General features: G+C 42.4%; 1 protein-coding gene across 1 annotated transcript in view; it reads left to right on the forward strand.

The window, feature by feature from the left end:
- The window catches only part of PPP1R36 (protein phosphatase 1 regulatory subunit 36), a 47,027-nt gene extending 43,644 nt beyond the window's left edge, over positions 1 to 3,383 (forward strand). Inside the window, exon 11 of the mRNA XM_047864280.1 lies at positions 2,907 to 3,383. Within this exon, the coding sequence (XP_047720236.1) occupies positions 2,907 to 2,952 (46 nt within the window). The 3' untranslated portion in view covers positions 2,953 to 3,383. The remainder of the gene's footprint in view (positions 1 to 2,906) is intronic.
- Positions 3,384 to 16,261: the final 12,878 nt, after the last annotated feature.

Genomic DNA, 16,261 nt, shown 5'->3' on the forward strand with positions numbered 1-16,261 from the left:
AAGATGGGCTGAGGTTAGGGTTGGAGGGATGGAGAATAGAGGCTGGAGGTCAATTAGAGATTACAGAGGTGGCCCAGGAGAGGGAAGGTGGTAAGCTGGACTAGGGATGGATTCTGGGTAAGGTAGAGTTGGCAGGATTTGCTGATGGATTGGCTGTTGGGGAAGGGAAGAAAGAGCAAGGAAGTCTCTAAAGTTTTTGGCCTGAGCAATTGGGTGTTTGGTATTTCCATAGGACAGAATGTATGATAAACAGGTTGAGGGAGAAATCTTCACTTCTATTTTTGGACTGTTAACTTTGAGACGTCAATCAGTCATCCCTGTGGAGTTGAGTTGGCATTTGGATAGAGAGATCTGGAGTTCTGGGGAGAGACCTGAGGTGGAAATACAGATTTGGGAGTCAATGGCTCTCGGATTGGTTAAGATTACCTAAGGAGACTGAAGATACAGAAGACAAAGGACACTCTACATGTAAGAGGGGGCAGAGGAGGAGCAAACAAAACGCAGCAAATCCCTTACGTGCTCCAGCAGCTCACCCCGCCTTCAGAATGTGCCACAAGCTAGTGAGGTACGAAGAAACACATGACGGAGAGAAGTCATGGTAGACAAGAGAAAAGAGCCTGCCATGAATTAGGGGTGGCAGCTGGGCAGAAATGCTGCAGGACGAACTGGTACGATAATAAAAGAGGTGACTGCCAGGGTTGGGAACGTAGAAGTCAACTGTGTGGGCTCCAAGTGTGGCGCCCCCTTGATGAGGGAGCCCTCTGCCAGAGTTCTTGTAGCAAAAGAAAAAGGAAACCATGACTGGTCAAACTCTGGCAGAGTTTGTCGTGAAGGGAAAGGAAGAAAAGGTACAGGAGCTAGGGGAAGATGTGCTGTCAAGGAGGTGAAGCTTTAGTGTTGGGTTGTTTGGATCTTTGGCTTTTAGAGATCCGAGGTAATAGAACGAGTCTGTGCTGACACAGGACAAACTGATGATTCAGGAGAGAGAGAAGGGATACTTGTAGGAGGTGAGAACCGAAGGTTGGGAAGCGTAGGTTGGGGGTTGCCCTTAGAGAGAAGAGACATCTGTCATCACAGCAGGGAAAGCAGAAGGTGTGACATTCTTTCTCCAAGTCTCTTTGACGCTCAGAGGCCCCTTGTGTGTGCACCACTTGAGCAAGGCCCGCTCTCTGAATTGTCAGTAGAGGAAACCAGAGACCAAAAATTCTCAGCCCAGAGGAGTGCATATAGCTAATGATGGACTTTCAGACACCACACCGGAAAGACATAGCTGGGCTGTGAAGAGTGTCTTGTTGGTTTCCCTGAAGCCACACTTTTTGGGTGATCATCTATGCCATTTAGGTATAAGACTGGCCATGGAAGTTGCATCATTTTTTCCCATAGGATCCCTTAACCAAGTCATGAGTCCTCAAGCATTAAAAGGAATAGCACCTGAGGGGCGCCTGGGTGGCTCAGTCGGTTAAGCGGCGGACTTCAGCTCAGGTCATGATCTCGCGGTCTGTGAGTTCGAGCCCCGCGTCAGGCTCTGTGCTGACAGCTCAGAGCCTGGAGCCTGTTTCGGATTCTGTGTCTCCCTCTCTCTGACCCTCCCCCGTTCATGCTCTGTCTCTCTCAAAAATAAATAAACGTTAAAAAAAAAATTAAAAAAAAAAAAAAAAAGGAATAGCACCTGAGCCCTGAGCTGGCTTCACCTCTGTAGATCTTTTTATTTTTTTATTAAAAAAATTTTTTTTATTAGTTTTCTTCATTTTTGAGAGGCAGAGACAGACAGAGCGCATGTGGGGGAGGGGCAGAGAGAGAGGGAGACACAGAATCCGAAGTGGGCTCCAGGCTCTGAGCTGTCAGCACAGAGCCCAATGTGGGGCCCGAACTCATGAACTATGAGATCATGACCTGAGCCGAAGTCGGATGCTCAGCCGACGAAGCCACCCAGGTGCCCCACCTGTAGAATTTATTTTGTGCCCTGGGGTTGTATTTTAAGACTAAGTTCATTGCCCTTTTAGAATTGACTCCCAGGGGAAAGATTGTGTCTCCCAAAAATTTACTGTAATTACTTTCATGAGGAAACAAGAATATTTGACCAATCGTGGTTTCCTTTTTCTTTTGCTACAAGAACTCTCAGAAATCAATGTAATGCTTGATCACAAGAACTTAGAGTTTTGACCTCTTAGGTTTTTATTTTCTATTTTTATATCTTTTGTTTCATTTTTTATTATTTTTTTTTACTTTGAAATAATAGCAGATTCACGTGCAGTTTTAAGAAATAATACCAAGGATTCCTGTGAACTCTTTGCCTGGTTTCTCCCAATGGTGACATCTTACAAAACTATAGTTCAATTTCACAACCAGATATTGATATTGATCCAGTCAAGATACAGAACATTCCATCTCTCCAAGAATGCATGATGCTGCCCTTTTATAGCCACTCTCCTCTGTCCCCACCGTCTCCTTAACCTTTGGTAATTGCTAACCTGTTCTCCATTTCTATAGTTTCGTCATTTCAAGAATGTTATATACATTATGTAACTTTTGGGGATTGGCTTTTTTTCACTCAACATAGTTTTCTGGAAATTCATTCAAGTTGTTGCATGTGTCAGTGATTTGCTCCTTTGTGGATGAGTAGTACTCTGTGACGTGGATGTAACACAGTTTATTTAATTCATCCTTTGAAGGGCATCTGGGTCATTTCCAGTTTGGAGACTATCACCAATAAGGCTGCTACAAACATTCATGTACAGATTTTGGTGTGAATGTGAGTTTTCACTTTTCTGAGCTTCTATCTTTTCTAGTGAATTGTATTAGGTCTTTTTCTGTGAATGAATAGTATATAATCATCAATAAACAAAGGCCATCTACTTTCTTCTTTGTGATTGCTATTAGCATGCTATTACCCTCTATCTTCACAGGTTTCCAGTCTCTGACTCCTCTCGTGGCCTGGAAAAAAGCAGATGAAAGTTGGAAGAGTTACGTAGCATGTTTGTGGGTCAAGTGGAGCCTGGGTTCTGGTGTATGGTCTCAACTCCTGGCTTTTATATGAAAGCTGCTGCAGTTCTTAAGATACAGTTTATTTTTATTCTTCTCTCCAGGATTCTGGACTCTAGCAACCATGTTGGTTTCAAGTGGCTTGTGTAGAACAGGCTCAGAGATGTGGTTGGGCATTCTTTCATGTAGGTAGGCAATCAAAACAAAAGTCCTAAAGGAGATGGAAGCACAGTTGACCCCCTAGCCCCACTTCAGGCTGGGTGTAAGATTTGAAATTAAGATAATCACGTCATGGAACCACGGTTTATACCATCTCTGCTGAAAAGAATGGTGGATTCAAAGAAAGAGACAGAATGAATCCACCATGAAACCCAACCCGATATTTTTGTTGAAGCCACGTCTGATAGACCATTGATGGAGGAATGAAGGATGGGAAAGCACGTGCACCAGTTCATTTTCTTTTTTCTTTTTTTTTTTTTTTTTTAATTTTTTTTTTTCAACGTTTATTTATTTTTGGGACAGAGAGAGACAGAGCATGGACGGGGGAGGGGCAGAGAGAGAGGGAGACACAGAATCGGAAACAGGCTCCAGGCTCTGAGCCATCAGCCCAGAGCCTGACGCGGGGCTCGAACTCACGGACCGCGAGATCGTGACCTGGCTGAAGTCGGACGCTTAACCAACTGCGCCACCCAGGCGCCCCCACCAGTTCATTTTCTAGAACGGTCTAAAGTGACGCATACAGGGGTGCCTGGGTGGCTCAGTCAGTTATGGGTCTGACTCTTGATCTCAGTTCCGGTCTTGATCTTGGGGTCATGAGTTCAAGCCCTGTGTTGCACTCTGCGCTGGGTGCGAAGCCTACTTAATAAATAATAGGTAAATAAATAATAAAGTGACACATACAGCTAGATATGGCCCTCACTCTGCTCTACTAGCATAATATCTAGAAGCCAAATTTTATTTGCCCATTTATTTCACTCAACGCTCTGCTCACTGGGTGCCCGGTTCGGGTGGGGGCTGGAAACTGAGGAATTAAGATGTTCTTCCTAAGTTCAAGGAGCTCACGGTCCAGTGGGAGAGGCAGATAAATGTTTAGATAGTTATGACATGATGCACCAAGTGCTATTCTAAAGTTTGCAAGTAGCAGTGGTGACAGCAGCAGCCTCCAGTGATGAGGGGGTGGCGTCAGCATTGGGTGCAGGAATGTGGCCTTGCCTGTGGTTGTGACTAATCGTCTGCCCTCCCTTTATTCTTGTCTGTTTTCTAAGCTTTCCTGATAATTCTACCCAGTATATTCCCAGTAAATTATCTGTCTACTTAAATCAACCAGACAGTGTTGATGGAAAGATAGGCTACTGGTCTCAGATTCTTAGGAAAACTTCCAGAATTGTTTGTTTGTTTGTTTGTTTGTTTGTTTTTGCGTGTAAATGCAGGACGAAGCCTTATGTGGTATAAAATGTTGAAATACTTCCATGTCAGTTGGTAAATAGACACTGGCTCTACCCCCATGGGACCCCAAACTCCCTGGTCCCTCCCTTCATTCCCTGTCCCCTATGATCTGTCATCTCAAGGGGTTACACCAGGCAGAGGTGCTCTGGTGGCATTCTTCCTGATTGACAGGTGCTTCTGGTGAAGCACCTGAATGTATGCAGTATACACATATAGGTGGATGTATGTAAGTATGTGGAAGGTGTATATTCATGACAAATTCATCCCAATGGGGTGAATCCTACTACACACACATGCTACTACACATTCTGTATGGCTAATGTGAGATCTTTCCATATCAGCACTTGTAGCCTTTTCAAATGGCTCTTTGGCAATCCATTCCGTGGATTTAACCATAAATGATTTAATCAGTTTGGGGAGGTTTCAAAAAATAGGGATGCCCTGCCCCCATTTCTTAACACCAATTTCAAGATGAAGATTCAGGAAGACTAGGAAAGGGTTGACTCTGTGAATTTTCCAAACTTTCCAGGTGGTTCTGATTATCGGCCAGGTCTGGGATTTTTTTGGCAGAAGCAATGCATCAGTTCACCCTACAAATATGGAAAGCCCACAAAAAGCCATGAAGCTTCATTTTTTTAAAGAAGGTCTACCTTCTCCTCTCTGGGGCACAAGATATAAAATTAACAATATAAAAACCTGTGTTTAAAGGCTTCCAATACTTCAGTTCATCATTGCCCTGGCTTGCTACCAGACTGTAAATTTTCTCTGGTTAGCAATAACTAAAAGGAATGCCATTCTGGAAGCAAGATGAGGGGCAGAGACCTCTCAGTAAGTTCCAGATATCGAGGCCAAGCTTTTGCTTCTTCCAAAGAACACTGCTGTCCCTCCTGTATTTAGAATAAATTCAACTTTGATTGTCCTCCAGGAACTGAGCAGTGGCCAAACATCAGTATTTCTTCAGATTTGGAAATGAATTTTGATTGTTTCTTCATAAGTCGGCATAATGCTTAGATAATAACTGCAGTTCTTGGCAAAGATTAAAATGTGAACTCAGTTCACCACTCCCAGACTATCTGGAAACCAGGAAAGTATATTTATGGGAAAAGAGGTTTATATAAATACTTTCTTCAGTGACCCACATGATGGAGTTGAGAATAAATATCTTGCTTTTGGTGGATGATACCAAATTAGGTGGAGCTGGCAACATCCCAACACTGAGAACTAAACTCAATATGACCCTTTTAGATTGGCCTTGACGAAAAAAAAAAAAAAAAAAAGATTCGCACCATAAATACAAGATGAGAAATGGCTCACAAGCACTATAGTAAAAAATAAAATGTTACAAAGTTTCAAAGTTAACAGCTGGGTCGCAACTCCAAAATTAGTCAGCAATAGGGAAAATGTTGGGAAAACAAAAGAACATAATGCTGGAATGTTAATGTGGAGAAGATAAGCACAATTTCTGAATACTTTCCCACATATGGCCTTCGTAGGGCCTTAGCTGGAGAACACGCCTATCCAGTTAGGGCCTTCATAATTTAGGAAGACTATCTAAAAACAATTCAGTGGGCCCTGAGAACTGTGGGTGGCTGAGATGACCAGGGGTGGGGTGGAGAATCTCTAAGAGACATTTTAAGCTCAATGGAATTAGTAAACATATCAGAAAGAGAACTCAAAAACGGCCTAAAAACTATCTTCTAATATGCATGGTGTGATTATAAAGAAAGTGTTGAATATCTTTTTCTCTCTTCCACAGAGGGCACACCTGGAAATCAAGAGGTGAATCTTAATAATTCAGATTAAGCTAGGTCTAAGGATGAGTTTGCTTGAAGTAGATTAGTGGGCCGGTGTGTCGTAGCTGGAGAGCACAGAGCATGGACTCTGGAGCCAGACTGCCCGGGTTCACAGCCCGTTCCACCACTTACTCCCTGTGAGGCCTTGGGCAGGCCTTACTTTCCCTCAAGCTACCTCACTTTTCCATGTGAGTAGTGGGGAGGCCAAGAGCATCAGCCTTATAACATCATGGGAAGGATGGCATGAGATGATTATGCAAAGCCCCACGAAGTGTGTGGTTATTGGCTGATGGCTATGGATAGGGAAACTTCTAGAACAGGCTCCTGGAAGTGATTCTTGAGTCTCTTCCTAGGCATTTGAAAGACTATCTCAAACTAATGGTTAAATCTGTAGTGCTAATTCGAGTCAACTCTGTGAAGGACACATGGTTTAGTCATAATTTCAAAATTGCCTCATTCTATCACATTCTTATCTCACAAAATTATTAACCTTATATACCCAGCGGTGTCTGCCTTGCACACAATATACATAGTCAATCACATATTCGGTCAAGATTACAAGCCTGAATATGTTCGTGAGAACATTTGCTCCTTAATCTTTTGATATTGCAGAAACATTAGCAAATAGTCTTCATAACAAATCATAAAATATGTTCCTCCCTGAATTTTGTCTCAATGAAACCAGTTTAATTCAATTTAATTAAATTCCATTCAGTTTAAGTAACCATTATTGAAGACCTGTGTTAGGCCCTTAGAAAGACTAGTAATGCTTGTCTCCTGCCTTTAGAGACTGCATAGTCTACCAAGAAAAGGGTGAAAGAAAAACAGTTCATTTTAATATCGTGTGATAGATGGCACATTTCAGGTGCCAACTGCTATGTAGAAGCATAGAGGCTGACTGATGACTTTTGCCTGGGAATCACCAAAGGCTCACAGAAGCCCAGACATTGAACTGAACTTCGAAGAAAGTGGGGAGGTGAGAGCATTTCTTGAGGTGAAGCTGAGAGGAGATCTAGGAGTGACAGCTTCTGTCAGGTCCAGGGACCGCACTTGGCACGCAGAGTGAGGAACATGACGGCATGAGGGAGAGGAGGCATGGTGAGGGGACAGGAGCTGTTGCTCCAGGGGCTGATAGCACTGAGCGACACTTCCTGGCTCTGCTGGCACCCTACCCTGCCTCGGGGTCCATCAGTGGCCAATCGTGGGAATGGACGGGGTGGCCTCTCCCAGTTCCTCTCCTGCCCTCTGTGTTGGGAAGAAATTCATGGAACTTGTAGGGACTCCATATCCTGAATAGAGAAAAAAAAGTCCACATTTCAACATTGTGGTCTCAGGGAAGTAATGCCCCTCTTTATATATAAGGAAGAGTTGAACAAACATTGGATTTAGAGTCAGGTTCTAGGCTTGGGTTCAAATCCCAGCTCTGGGGACATCAGGTTGGCTCAGTCAGAAGAACACGCAGTTATTGATCTTAGGGTTGTGAGTTTGAGCCCCATATTGGGTGTAGAGATTACTTAAAAATAAAATCTTAAAAAAAAAAATCCCAGCTCTGCCATGTAACTGTCTATTCTGGGTAGGCCGTTCATTGGCACTCAAGTTTTTCTGGACAAGAGCTTAATATGTTCAGCTCAGAGGACCCTGATAAGGATGAGATGAGAGAGTGCATATGAAAGCAGCCAGCTTAAAGTAGATGTTCCATTGACATTTGAGTGATTTTTTGATATTGTTACTGTTTTTATTTTGCCTAAGTAATGTTGCCATAGAGCTATGACATTTCCAAATGATCATGAACATGAAGCAGTATTAGGGGCAACAAGAACTCCGAGGCTAAGGGTTTAAGCTGCACCTCCTCCACTGAAAACTCAGAGTAAGAATTGTATGTGTGTGTGTGTGTTTATCTGTCTGTCTATCATCTATCTATCTATCATCTATTTTTAACCATTCTTACACATTTGGACCAAATCATTTTCAAAACAGTAAATAGTAAATGCCAGAGTAAGACATTTTATCTGTGATAAATGGAGTAGAAGGAACTTTTTCCTCCAACTCTGTTTCTTTTTTAAGTTTATTTGTGTGTGTGTGTGTGAGAGAGATAGAGTGCGAATGGAGGAGGGGCCGAGAGAGAGAGAGAGAGAGAGGGAGACACAGAATCTGAAGCAGGCTCCAGGCTCTGAGCTGTCAGCACAGAGCCCGATGCGGGGCTCAAGCTCACAGACCATGAGATCACAACCTGAGCCAGTCAAAAGCTCAACGGACTGAGCCACCTGGGTGCCCCTCCTCCAACTCTGTTTCTAAGGATTCTGGTAATATCTGCCCAAATCACAGAAGTATGTTAGAAGAAGGCACTCATTCAGTTTATTTCTATGTTTCAAATTGGTGCAAGTATAGAACACTCTATGGTAATGTGGGAAAATTTAAGAAACCCCACCCACGCCCTGGATGTTTTTGTGAAATTTTCCATAATAAGAACAATAAGGAGAAATAGTAGGGGCCCCCAGGTGTCTCAGTTGATTAAGCATCTGACTTTGGCTCAGGTCATGATCTTGTGGTTCATGAGTTCAAGCCCTGCGTTGGGCTCTGCACTGACAGTGCAGAGTCTACTTGGGATTCTCTCTCTCCTCCTCTCTGTGTCCCTCCCCCACTTGCACTCTCTATTTCTCTCAAAATAATAAATAAATAAATAAATAAACTTAAAAAAGAAACAAGAGCAAGGTGGGTGGTGGTGGAGAACACAGATGTCCTTGCAGATCCGGGCTTAGAGTAGGTTAGGGGACCTCTTTTAATCTCCCTTCAGACATTGGGGTTGTTTTCTCACTGATGTTTTCCTAAATAATAAGAAGGCAGTTCTGTTATAAATCATTCCTTCTTGGGGTTACAAGGAGGGCAGCCGTGGTGCCACTGACCAAGTCAGTCCCCATCCAGCAAGCTCAGGATCCTGAGGAGACAAAGCTGCATACATGTTCCTGAGCACCAGCTTGTCTCTGGACATGGCCAATGGCCCCAGCATCATTAACAGGAAGTCTTTATTTTCAGGGCTGGGCAGGAGAGAGGCAGCTGGACAAGGAGTGTTCAGTGCTTTGCTATGGTACAAGGTCAAGGCCTTTTTCAAATCAAATGACAAATGACAGATCGTCCTTTGTCCATCCATTGCTGAGTGACACCCGAGGCCCCAGGAGGAATAGTTGGTGCCCGTCATGAGACGCCAGGCCCTCATCACATGCTTGTGTCAGACTCTAAACTAAGAGGTGATGAGCCGGCCTTGCGGTCCTGCTCCTGATGTCTGGCCAATGTCTCTGCTTTCACCCTGTTCTCTTCTTTGGTATCTGGTTTCACAGATGCCAAATACAAACCTCATTGATTCAGCATTTGGGATCACTGGACCTGAACAAACTGAAGTTTTCCCTTGCAACACCTTTAGTGAAGGATTTGATTAAGCAAGCAACATAAAAAGTTGCTAGAGGAAAGGGAGATTTAACCCACTTACAATAATAAATGTATTAAAAACAACTTTAAGTAGGGTTGATATGTTAGCCTTTGGTGGTAGATAGGTTTTCTATTTTGGCCCTTTTCCATTTGGTTGGCATGATGTTATGTCTGAGTTTATTTAAAACAGTGCTGGAGTGCCTGGGTGGCTTGGTTGGTTGAGCCACCAACTTCGGCTTGGGTCATGATCTCACGGTTTGTGAGTTCGAGCCCCGCATCGGGCTCTGTGCTGACAGCTCAGAGCCTGGAGCCTGCTTCCAATTCTGTGTCTCCCTCTCTCTCTCTGCCCCTCCCCCACTTATGCTCTGTCTCTGTCTCAGAAATAAATAAACATTAAAATAAATAAATAAAATAATAAAACAGTGCTGTGGTTGATTAGCAATGTCTGCTCTGGGCTCATGAAGGATATCAGAAGGGGTAGGAAATAGGCCGGGTAGTTGCTTCCTTGGTAGCATTCAAACCTCTTTTAGAAACAGCTGTGTGAAGAAAACAAATAAAATTAAAGCAAATGACATTAATTAAGCATTTGTTATGTTTTAGACCTATGCTAGCTATCATAATTATTTTTTTCATTTGATTCTCATTGTACTCTGAAAATTAGTAATGATTATTTCAATCTTACAAATGGGTAAGTTGAGTCCTATAGTTGACAAAAGTCACATAGCCAGTTAGTGGAGCCACATTACAGATGAAGGTTTGTTTGACTCCAAAGTCTATGCTCTTTCAGTTAAAATAAAAAGGACCTCTAGTTAACAATACATTAAGAGACTCAGTACAGGGTGCCTGAGTGGCTCAGTAGGTTAAGCTGACTCAGTTTCAGCTCAGGTCATGATCTTGTGGCTTAATGGGTTCAGGCCCCACATTGGGCTCTGCACTAACAGTGTGGAGTCTGCTTGGGATTCTCTCTCTCTCTCTCTCTCTCTCTCCCTCTCTCTCTACCCTCCCCCACCTGCACTGTCTCTGTCTCTCTCAAAAATAAACTTAAAAAAAAAAGACTCAGTACATTACAAGGTTTCAGTATTTATGGCAACACTTTCAATTTAAAAAGTTTAAGTGGAGGGAGCACCTGGCTGGCTCAGTTGGAGGAGCATGTGACTCTGGATCTTGGGGTTGTGAGTTTGAGCCCCGTGTTGGGGGTAGAGCTTACTTAAAAAAAAAAAAAAGAGAGAATAAATAAATAAATAAATAAATAAATAAATTTAAGTGGAGGTAAAATGGAATAATAAAAAAATACTAAATGAATTCAAAAGAAGACAGGGAAAGAGTAAAAAGAAACAAAGAAAAGATGTGACAAATGGAAAACAACTAGCAAGAAGGTAGATTGAAATCCAACATATCCATAACTACATTAAATGTAAATAGCCTAAACCACCCCTAATAAAAGGGAGAGATTATCAGGTTGAATAAAAAAGGCTAGACCCAACTAGATGCTGCCTATAAGAAACACACTTGAAATATAAAGACACAAATAAATTAAAAGTAGAAAGATGGAGAAGGATAAATCATGCTAACAGTAAATCACAAGAATGCTGGAGTGGACTTCAAATACAAGGAGTATTACTGGCAATAAAGAAGTCCATTATATAATGATAAAAGCATAATTTTACCAAGAAGACATAACAATCCTAAATGTAAATGTACCTAATCACAGAGCTTCAAAATATCTGAGATAAAAAAATGATAGAAATGGAAGAAGAAATGGAGAAATTCATAATTATAGTTGAAGATTTCAACACTTTTCCCTCAGGAAGATGGAGTGAGTAGACAAAGCAGATGGTAGAATAGTAAGTTTAGAGAACACTTGAACAGCACTAGTAACCAACTTGACCTAATTGACATTTATAGGACATTCCACCTGACAGTAAATACCCATTCTTTTCAAGTGCACACAAAGTGTGCCCCACTAAAAATCTGGACCATAAAACAAACCTTAGCAAATTTAAGAGAATTGAAATCAAAGTATGTTTTCTAACCACAATGGAATCATAAACTAGAAGTCAATAAACTAGAAGGGATATCTGGGAAATCCCTTAATATTTAGAAATGAAACAACACACTTAAATATCCGATGGGTCAAAGAAGAGATCACAAGGGAAATTAGAAATATTTTGAGTTGAATGAAATAGTCTAAAGTGCTGACATTTTACAAAGTCCACCTGGTCTGAATTAGTGTGATGTGCCTCCAGGTTTTAAGGCGATGTGCCACTGGGACAATTTTATTAAAATACAGGAGCAAGGACACTGCAGTCTCATCAGTCCCTAAAATGAAAAGCAGATGGGTAATGTCTATAGAAGGCCCTCCCCTCCTGCTCCCCGTCTTCCTGTATTCCTGGTTCTGCCCTGGTTGCAGATCCCAGGTGAACACATCCCCAACGGAATTTGACTCCAGACACCATACTAGTGTTGTTTCCTTCTGGGGGAGCATCTTGCCTATGATAAGATCACTGTGCAGTGAACCAAGAGGCAGGAGTCTTTCTCCTCAATAAGGAGTCAGCTGTCTTAGTGGCTCTGGGTTTAAATGCCTTTAAATAACAGCACCAAGCATGTGTCCTGCCTCTTGCAACCTTCCGGAGAGAACCAGAGGCCTGTGTGAAATTCATATCTTCATCATAGGAACTGACGCACGGGACTTAGACAACAAGCAAAATCAACTGAGGTGTGGGGATATGTAGATTCCATGCCACTAACTGTAATCATAACACATAGGTACTGCTTACTCCGGCATTGTCGCTTTGAACCTTAGGCAACCCCATGAAGTAGGTCCATTCTGCAGAGGAGAGACTAAGGCCAGTAAGTGGCAGAGCTGGAAGATGGAATCCAGGCTGTTTGCTCTTCTAGCTGAGGGCTCTAAGAGGCTTCATACTAACGTACACAGTCTCAATGCCCACAAGGAGCCCTGACAGAAGCCTTATCATCAAATGGGGAAAAGGATGCTGGGGGCGTGTCAGTACCCGTACAGAGGAACCAACAGAGACCCAGAGAGGTCAAATGACTTACCCATGGTTGTTAGGCTATTGATGGCAGATCTCAAGCTAGGACTCAGCCCTTCTAATCCCCAGACCAGTGCCCTTTGTTCTACACAGGCCGTCTCCCTCACCAGGGTGCCCCAGGAGGATCATTCATTGTTCTTCTATCCTGGTGTATATACTTTCCAAAGCAGCAGTGCGACCAGCTGTAGATGAAGATGTGGATATAATGAACAGAGCAGAGGTAATATTAGTGGGCACTCTTCTGAGAGCTGCTTGCTGTGGGAGAAGGGGAAAGGACTGGGAATTACTGGGCTATGTGGATCCATATAATACGGATCTGGTCAGAGAGGCTCAGGTCACACATGAGCTCTCTGAGCCTCTATTTCCTTGTCTACAAAATTGGGGTTAATAGTGCTAACAACCTCATGGAGTCACTGTGAATATTAAATGTTAGAGCTAATGCACATAAGGCACTCAATCCAGTGCGTGGCGCATAGAAAGTGCCAAGGCGACTTTGGCACACATTTTCCAAGTGTTGCTTCTTCAGTCTGCCTAGGAATTGCTTGAGTGTACCCTCCTATAACTATAACCTCTGGACGGAAAAAAAAAAAGTTGTTTTTCTCTTCCTTTCTTACCATCTTGAGAGTGATGGTTTCTACGTGTGAGTCTTCCTCAGGTGCTCACCTACCTGCCTGGGGCTTTGAGACATTTGCCTGTCAAGTCCTGTCCTAACAGTCCAACTCAGAGCCTCTCTTTTCTTTGAACACACACCACCCAGCTTTTAGGAAGTTCCTCCCTGGATCTAGAGAGGGTGTGTCTAGCAATGCATTCTTTCCAAAGCCCAGAAATTGGGAGGATTCTATGAGAATGCTTTGTAGAATATATATATATATTTGACAGGGGAGGATGAGAGTGCCTGAAAAAAAGAGCCTGTTATTTCACTTCTGAGTTTTGTACATTCCGCTTCTTCTGGAGGGTTAGGGCTCCACTTGACATTTTGAGAGATAGCATCTCTACAGTTTGCTCTGAGATCTGTAGGGAATTATCTTCAAGGTCTGGACCCCTTCCATTGGAAGAATCCAAAGCTGCCCATTGGGCAGATTGAAATGCTAGAATCTCTTCTCCTGGCACCAAAATGCCCAGAAATGAGCTCTTGATAGTAGGTATTAAGAGTCCTAAATACATTTTTTTCTCTGCTCTGATTCTTTTTATTTTTCCGAATGAAGATACCTTTTTTATTTTTTATTTTTAAATGTTTATTTATTTTTGAGACAGACAGAGACAGAATGTGAGTGGGTTAGGGGCAGAGAGAGAGAGGGAGACACAGAATCCAAAGCAGGCTCCAGGCTCCGAGCTGTCAGCACAGAGCCCGACGCTGGGCTTGAACTCACGAGCTGTGAGATCATGACCTGAGCTGAAGTCGGATGCTCAACCGACTGAGCCACCCAGGCACCCCAAGGTAGATTTTTTAAAAATTGACTTTACTTGGAGGTGTGGTTTGGCTATCTCAAAGTGGTAAAATTATAGATGATTTTGTTCTTTTTTACTACCATTAGAAAGAATTACTTAAGTAATTTGTCCTAAGGAAGTAACCACTTATTCTGACAAAGATGTTTTCACAGCATTATTTATGGAGAAAACTACAACCTACATGTTCACCAATAGGGAATTACTAAACAAAAGTACAATTCCCCTATATAATGACATATAATACATCCACAAAGAGTGACGTTTATAAAGAATCTTTAATATCATGGGTAACACTCATGATAGAATGTGAAATTAAAAAAAAAAACAGTCTATGTAAAAAAGGCAAAAACAAAACCCAAAAGCAGTGTATGTAATGACACAGTCAAATGGCTACAAGTGTCCATGAACGTGTGGAGGGACTGGAACGATCATATCCTACAGGTGGGACTATAAAACAGTACAAATACTTTGAAGAATGCTTTGACTTTTTAAAATGTATACATTTTAAAGTAAAGTTTTATTCATTTATTTTGAGAGAGAAAGCAGGCAGGGGAGGGGCAGAGAGGGAGGGAGAGAGGAAGAATCCCAAGCCAGCTCTGTGCCGTTAGAGCAGAGCCCGACATGGGGCTCCATCCCACGAGCTGTGAGATCATGACCTGAGCCCAAATCAAGAGTCAGATGCCTAACTGACTGAGCCACCCGGGCGCCCCTAAAATGTATAAATTGAATATATAAACTTAAATGATTTTTAAAATAAGACCTTATGATCCAGCAACTTTACTCCTAGATATTTACTCGAGAGAAATGAAGACATATGTCCACACGAAGACCTGTACATAGAAGCTTTATTCATAGTAGCCCCAAACTGAAAACAATCCAAACATCTATCAACAGGTGAATGTTGATAAACTGTGGTGTATCCGTACAATGGAATAAACAGTGCTACTTAATCAAGAGGAATGAATACTTAGACCTGCAAAAATGTGGATGAACTTCAAAAACACTACGCTGAAAGAAGGCAACACAAAAGAATACATACCGTATGATTTCATTTATATGAACACTAGGAAAACAAATCTATGATGACAGATAGCTGATGGGTGGTTTCCTGGAGCTGGGGATTGAGGGAACTGACTGGGAAAGGGCCCAGAGAACTTTTTGGGGTAGTGGAAATATTTTGTATCTTGATTGTGGTAGGGGTTCTAGAAGTGCATGAAGAAATATTCATTGCCAGTATTTACAATATGATTAAATAAAAGATGTGTGTGTGTGTGTGTGTGTGTGTGCGTGTGCACACAGATGTATACCAGATATAACATCATAAGATCTCAACTTTTAAAATAAAAAGGGGGGGGAGCACCTGGGTGTCTCAGTTGGTTAAGAATTCAACTCTTGATTTCGGCTGAGGTCGTGATCTCATGATTGAGATTATGAGATCTCATGGGATTGAGCCCCATGTCAGGCTCTGCACTGGCAGCAAGAAGCCTGCTTGGGATTCTGTTTCTCTCTGCCCCTCCCCTGCTCGCACCAACACTTTCTCTATCTCTCTCAAAATGGATAAACTTAAAAAATAAATCAATAAAGATAAAAGTAGAAAGGAGGGCAGAGAGAATACTGGAAGCATATTTACAGCAAGGTAGTGGTGGCTAACTCTGATTTGTGCAATTATAAGAGATTAAAAGATTATTTAAAACAATTTTTAGTGTTTATTTATTTTTGAGAGAGAGCACAAGTGGGGGAGGGGTAGAGACAGAGAGGGAGACACAGAATCTGAAACAGGCTCCAGGCTCTGAGCTGTCAGCACAGAGCCCAGTGCAGGGTTCAAACTCGGGAACAGTGAGATCATGACCTGAACTGATGTCGGACATTTAACTGACTGAGCCACCCAGGTGCCCCTAAAAGATTATTTTAACCAAAAAGATTATTTAACTGGGTGGCCCAGTTGGTTAAGCATTGGATTTCGGCCTGGGTCATGATCCCAGGGGCATGGGATCAAGTCCCCTATGGGCTCTGTGCTGAGTGTGGAGTCTGCTTGGGATTCTCTCTCTCCCTCTGCCCCTCTCCTCTGCTCTCTTTCTCTCTAAAATTAAAAAAAAAAAAAAATGAAGAGATTGTTTT

The sequence above is a fragment of the Prionailurus viverrinus genome, chromosome B3 (genome assembly GCF_022837055.1).
Source record: "Prionailurus viverrinus isolate Anna chromosome B3, UM_Priviv_1.0, whole genome shotgun sequence".
Taxonomy (NCBI): Eukaryota; Metazoa; Chordata; class Mammalia; order Carnivora; family Felidae; genus Prionailurus; species Prionailurus viverrinus.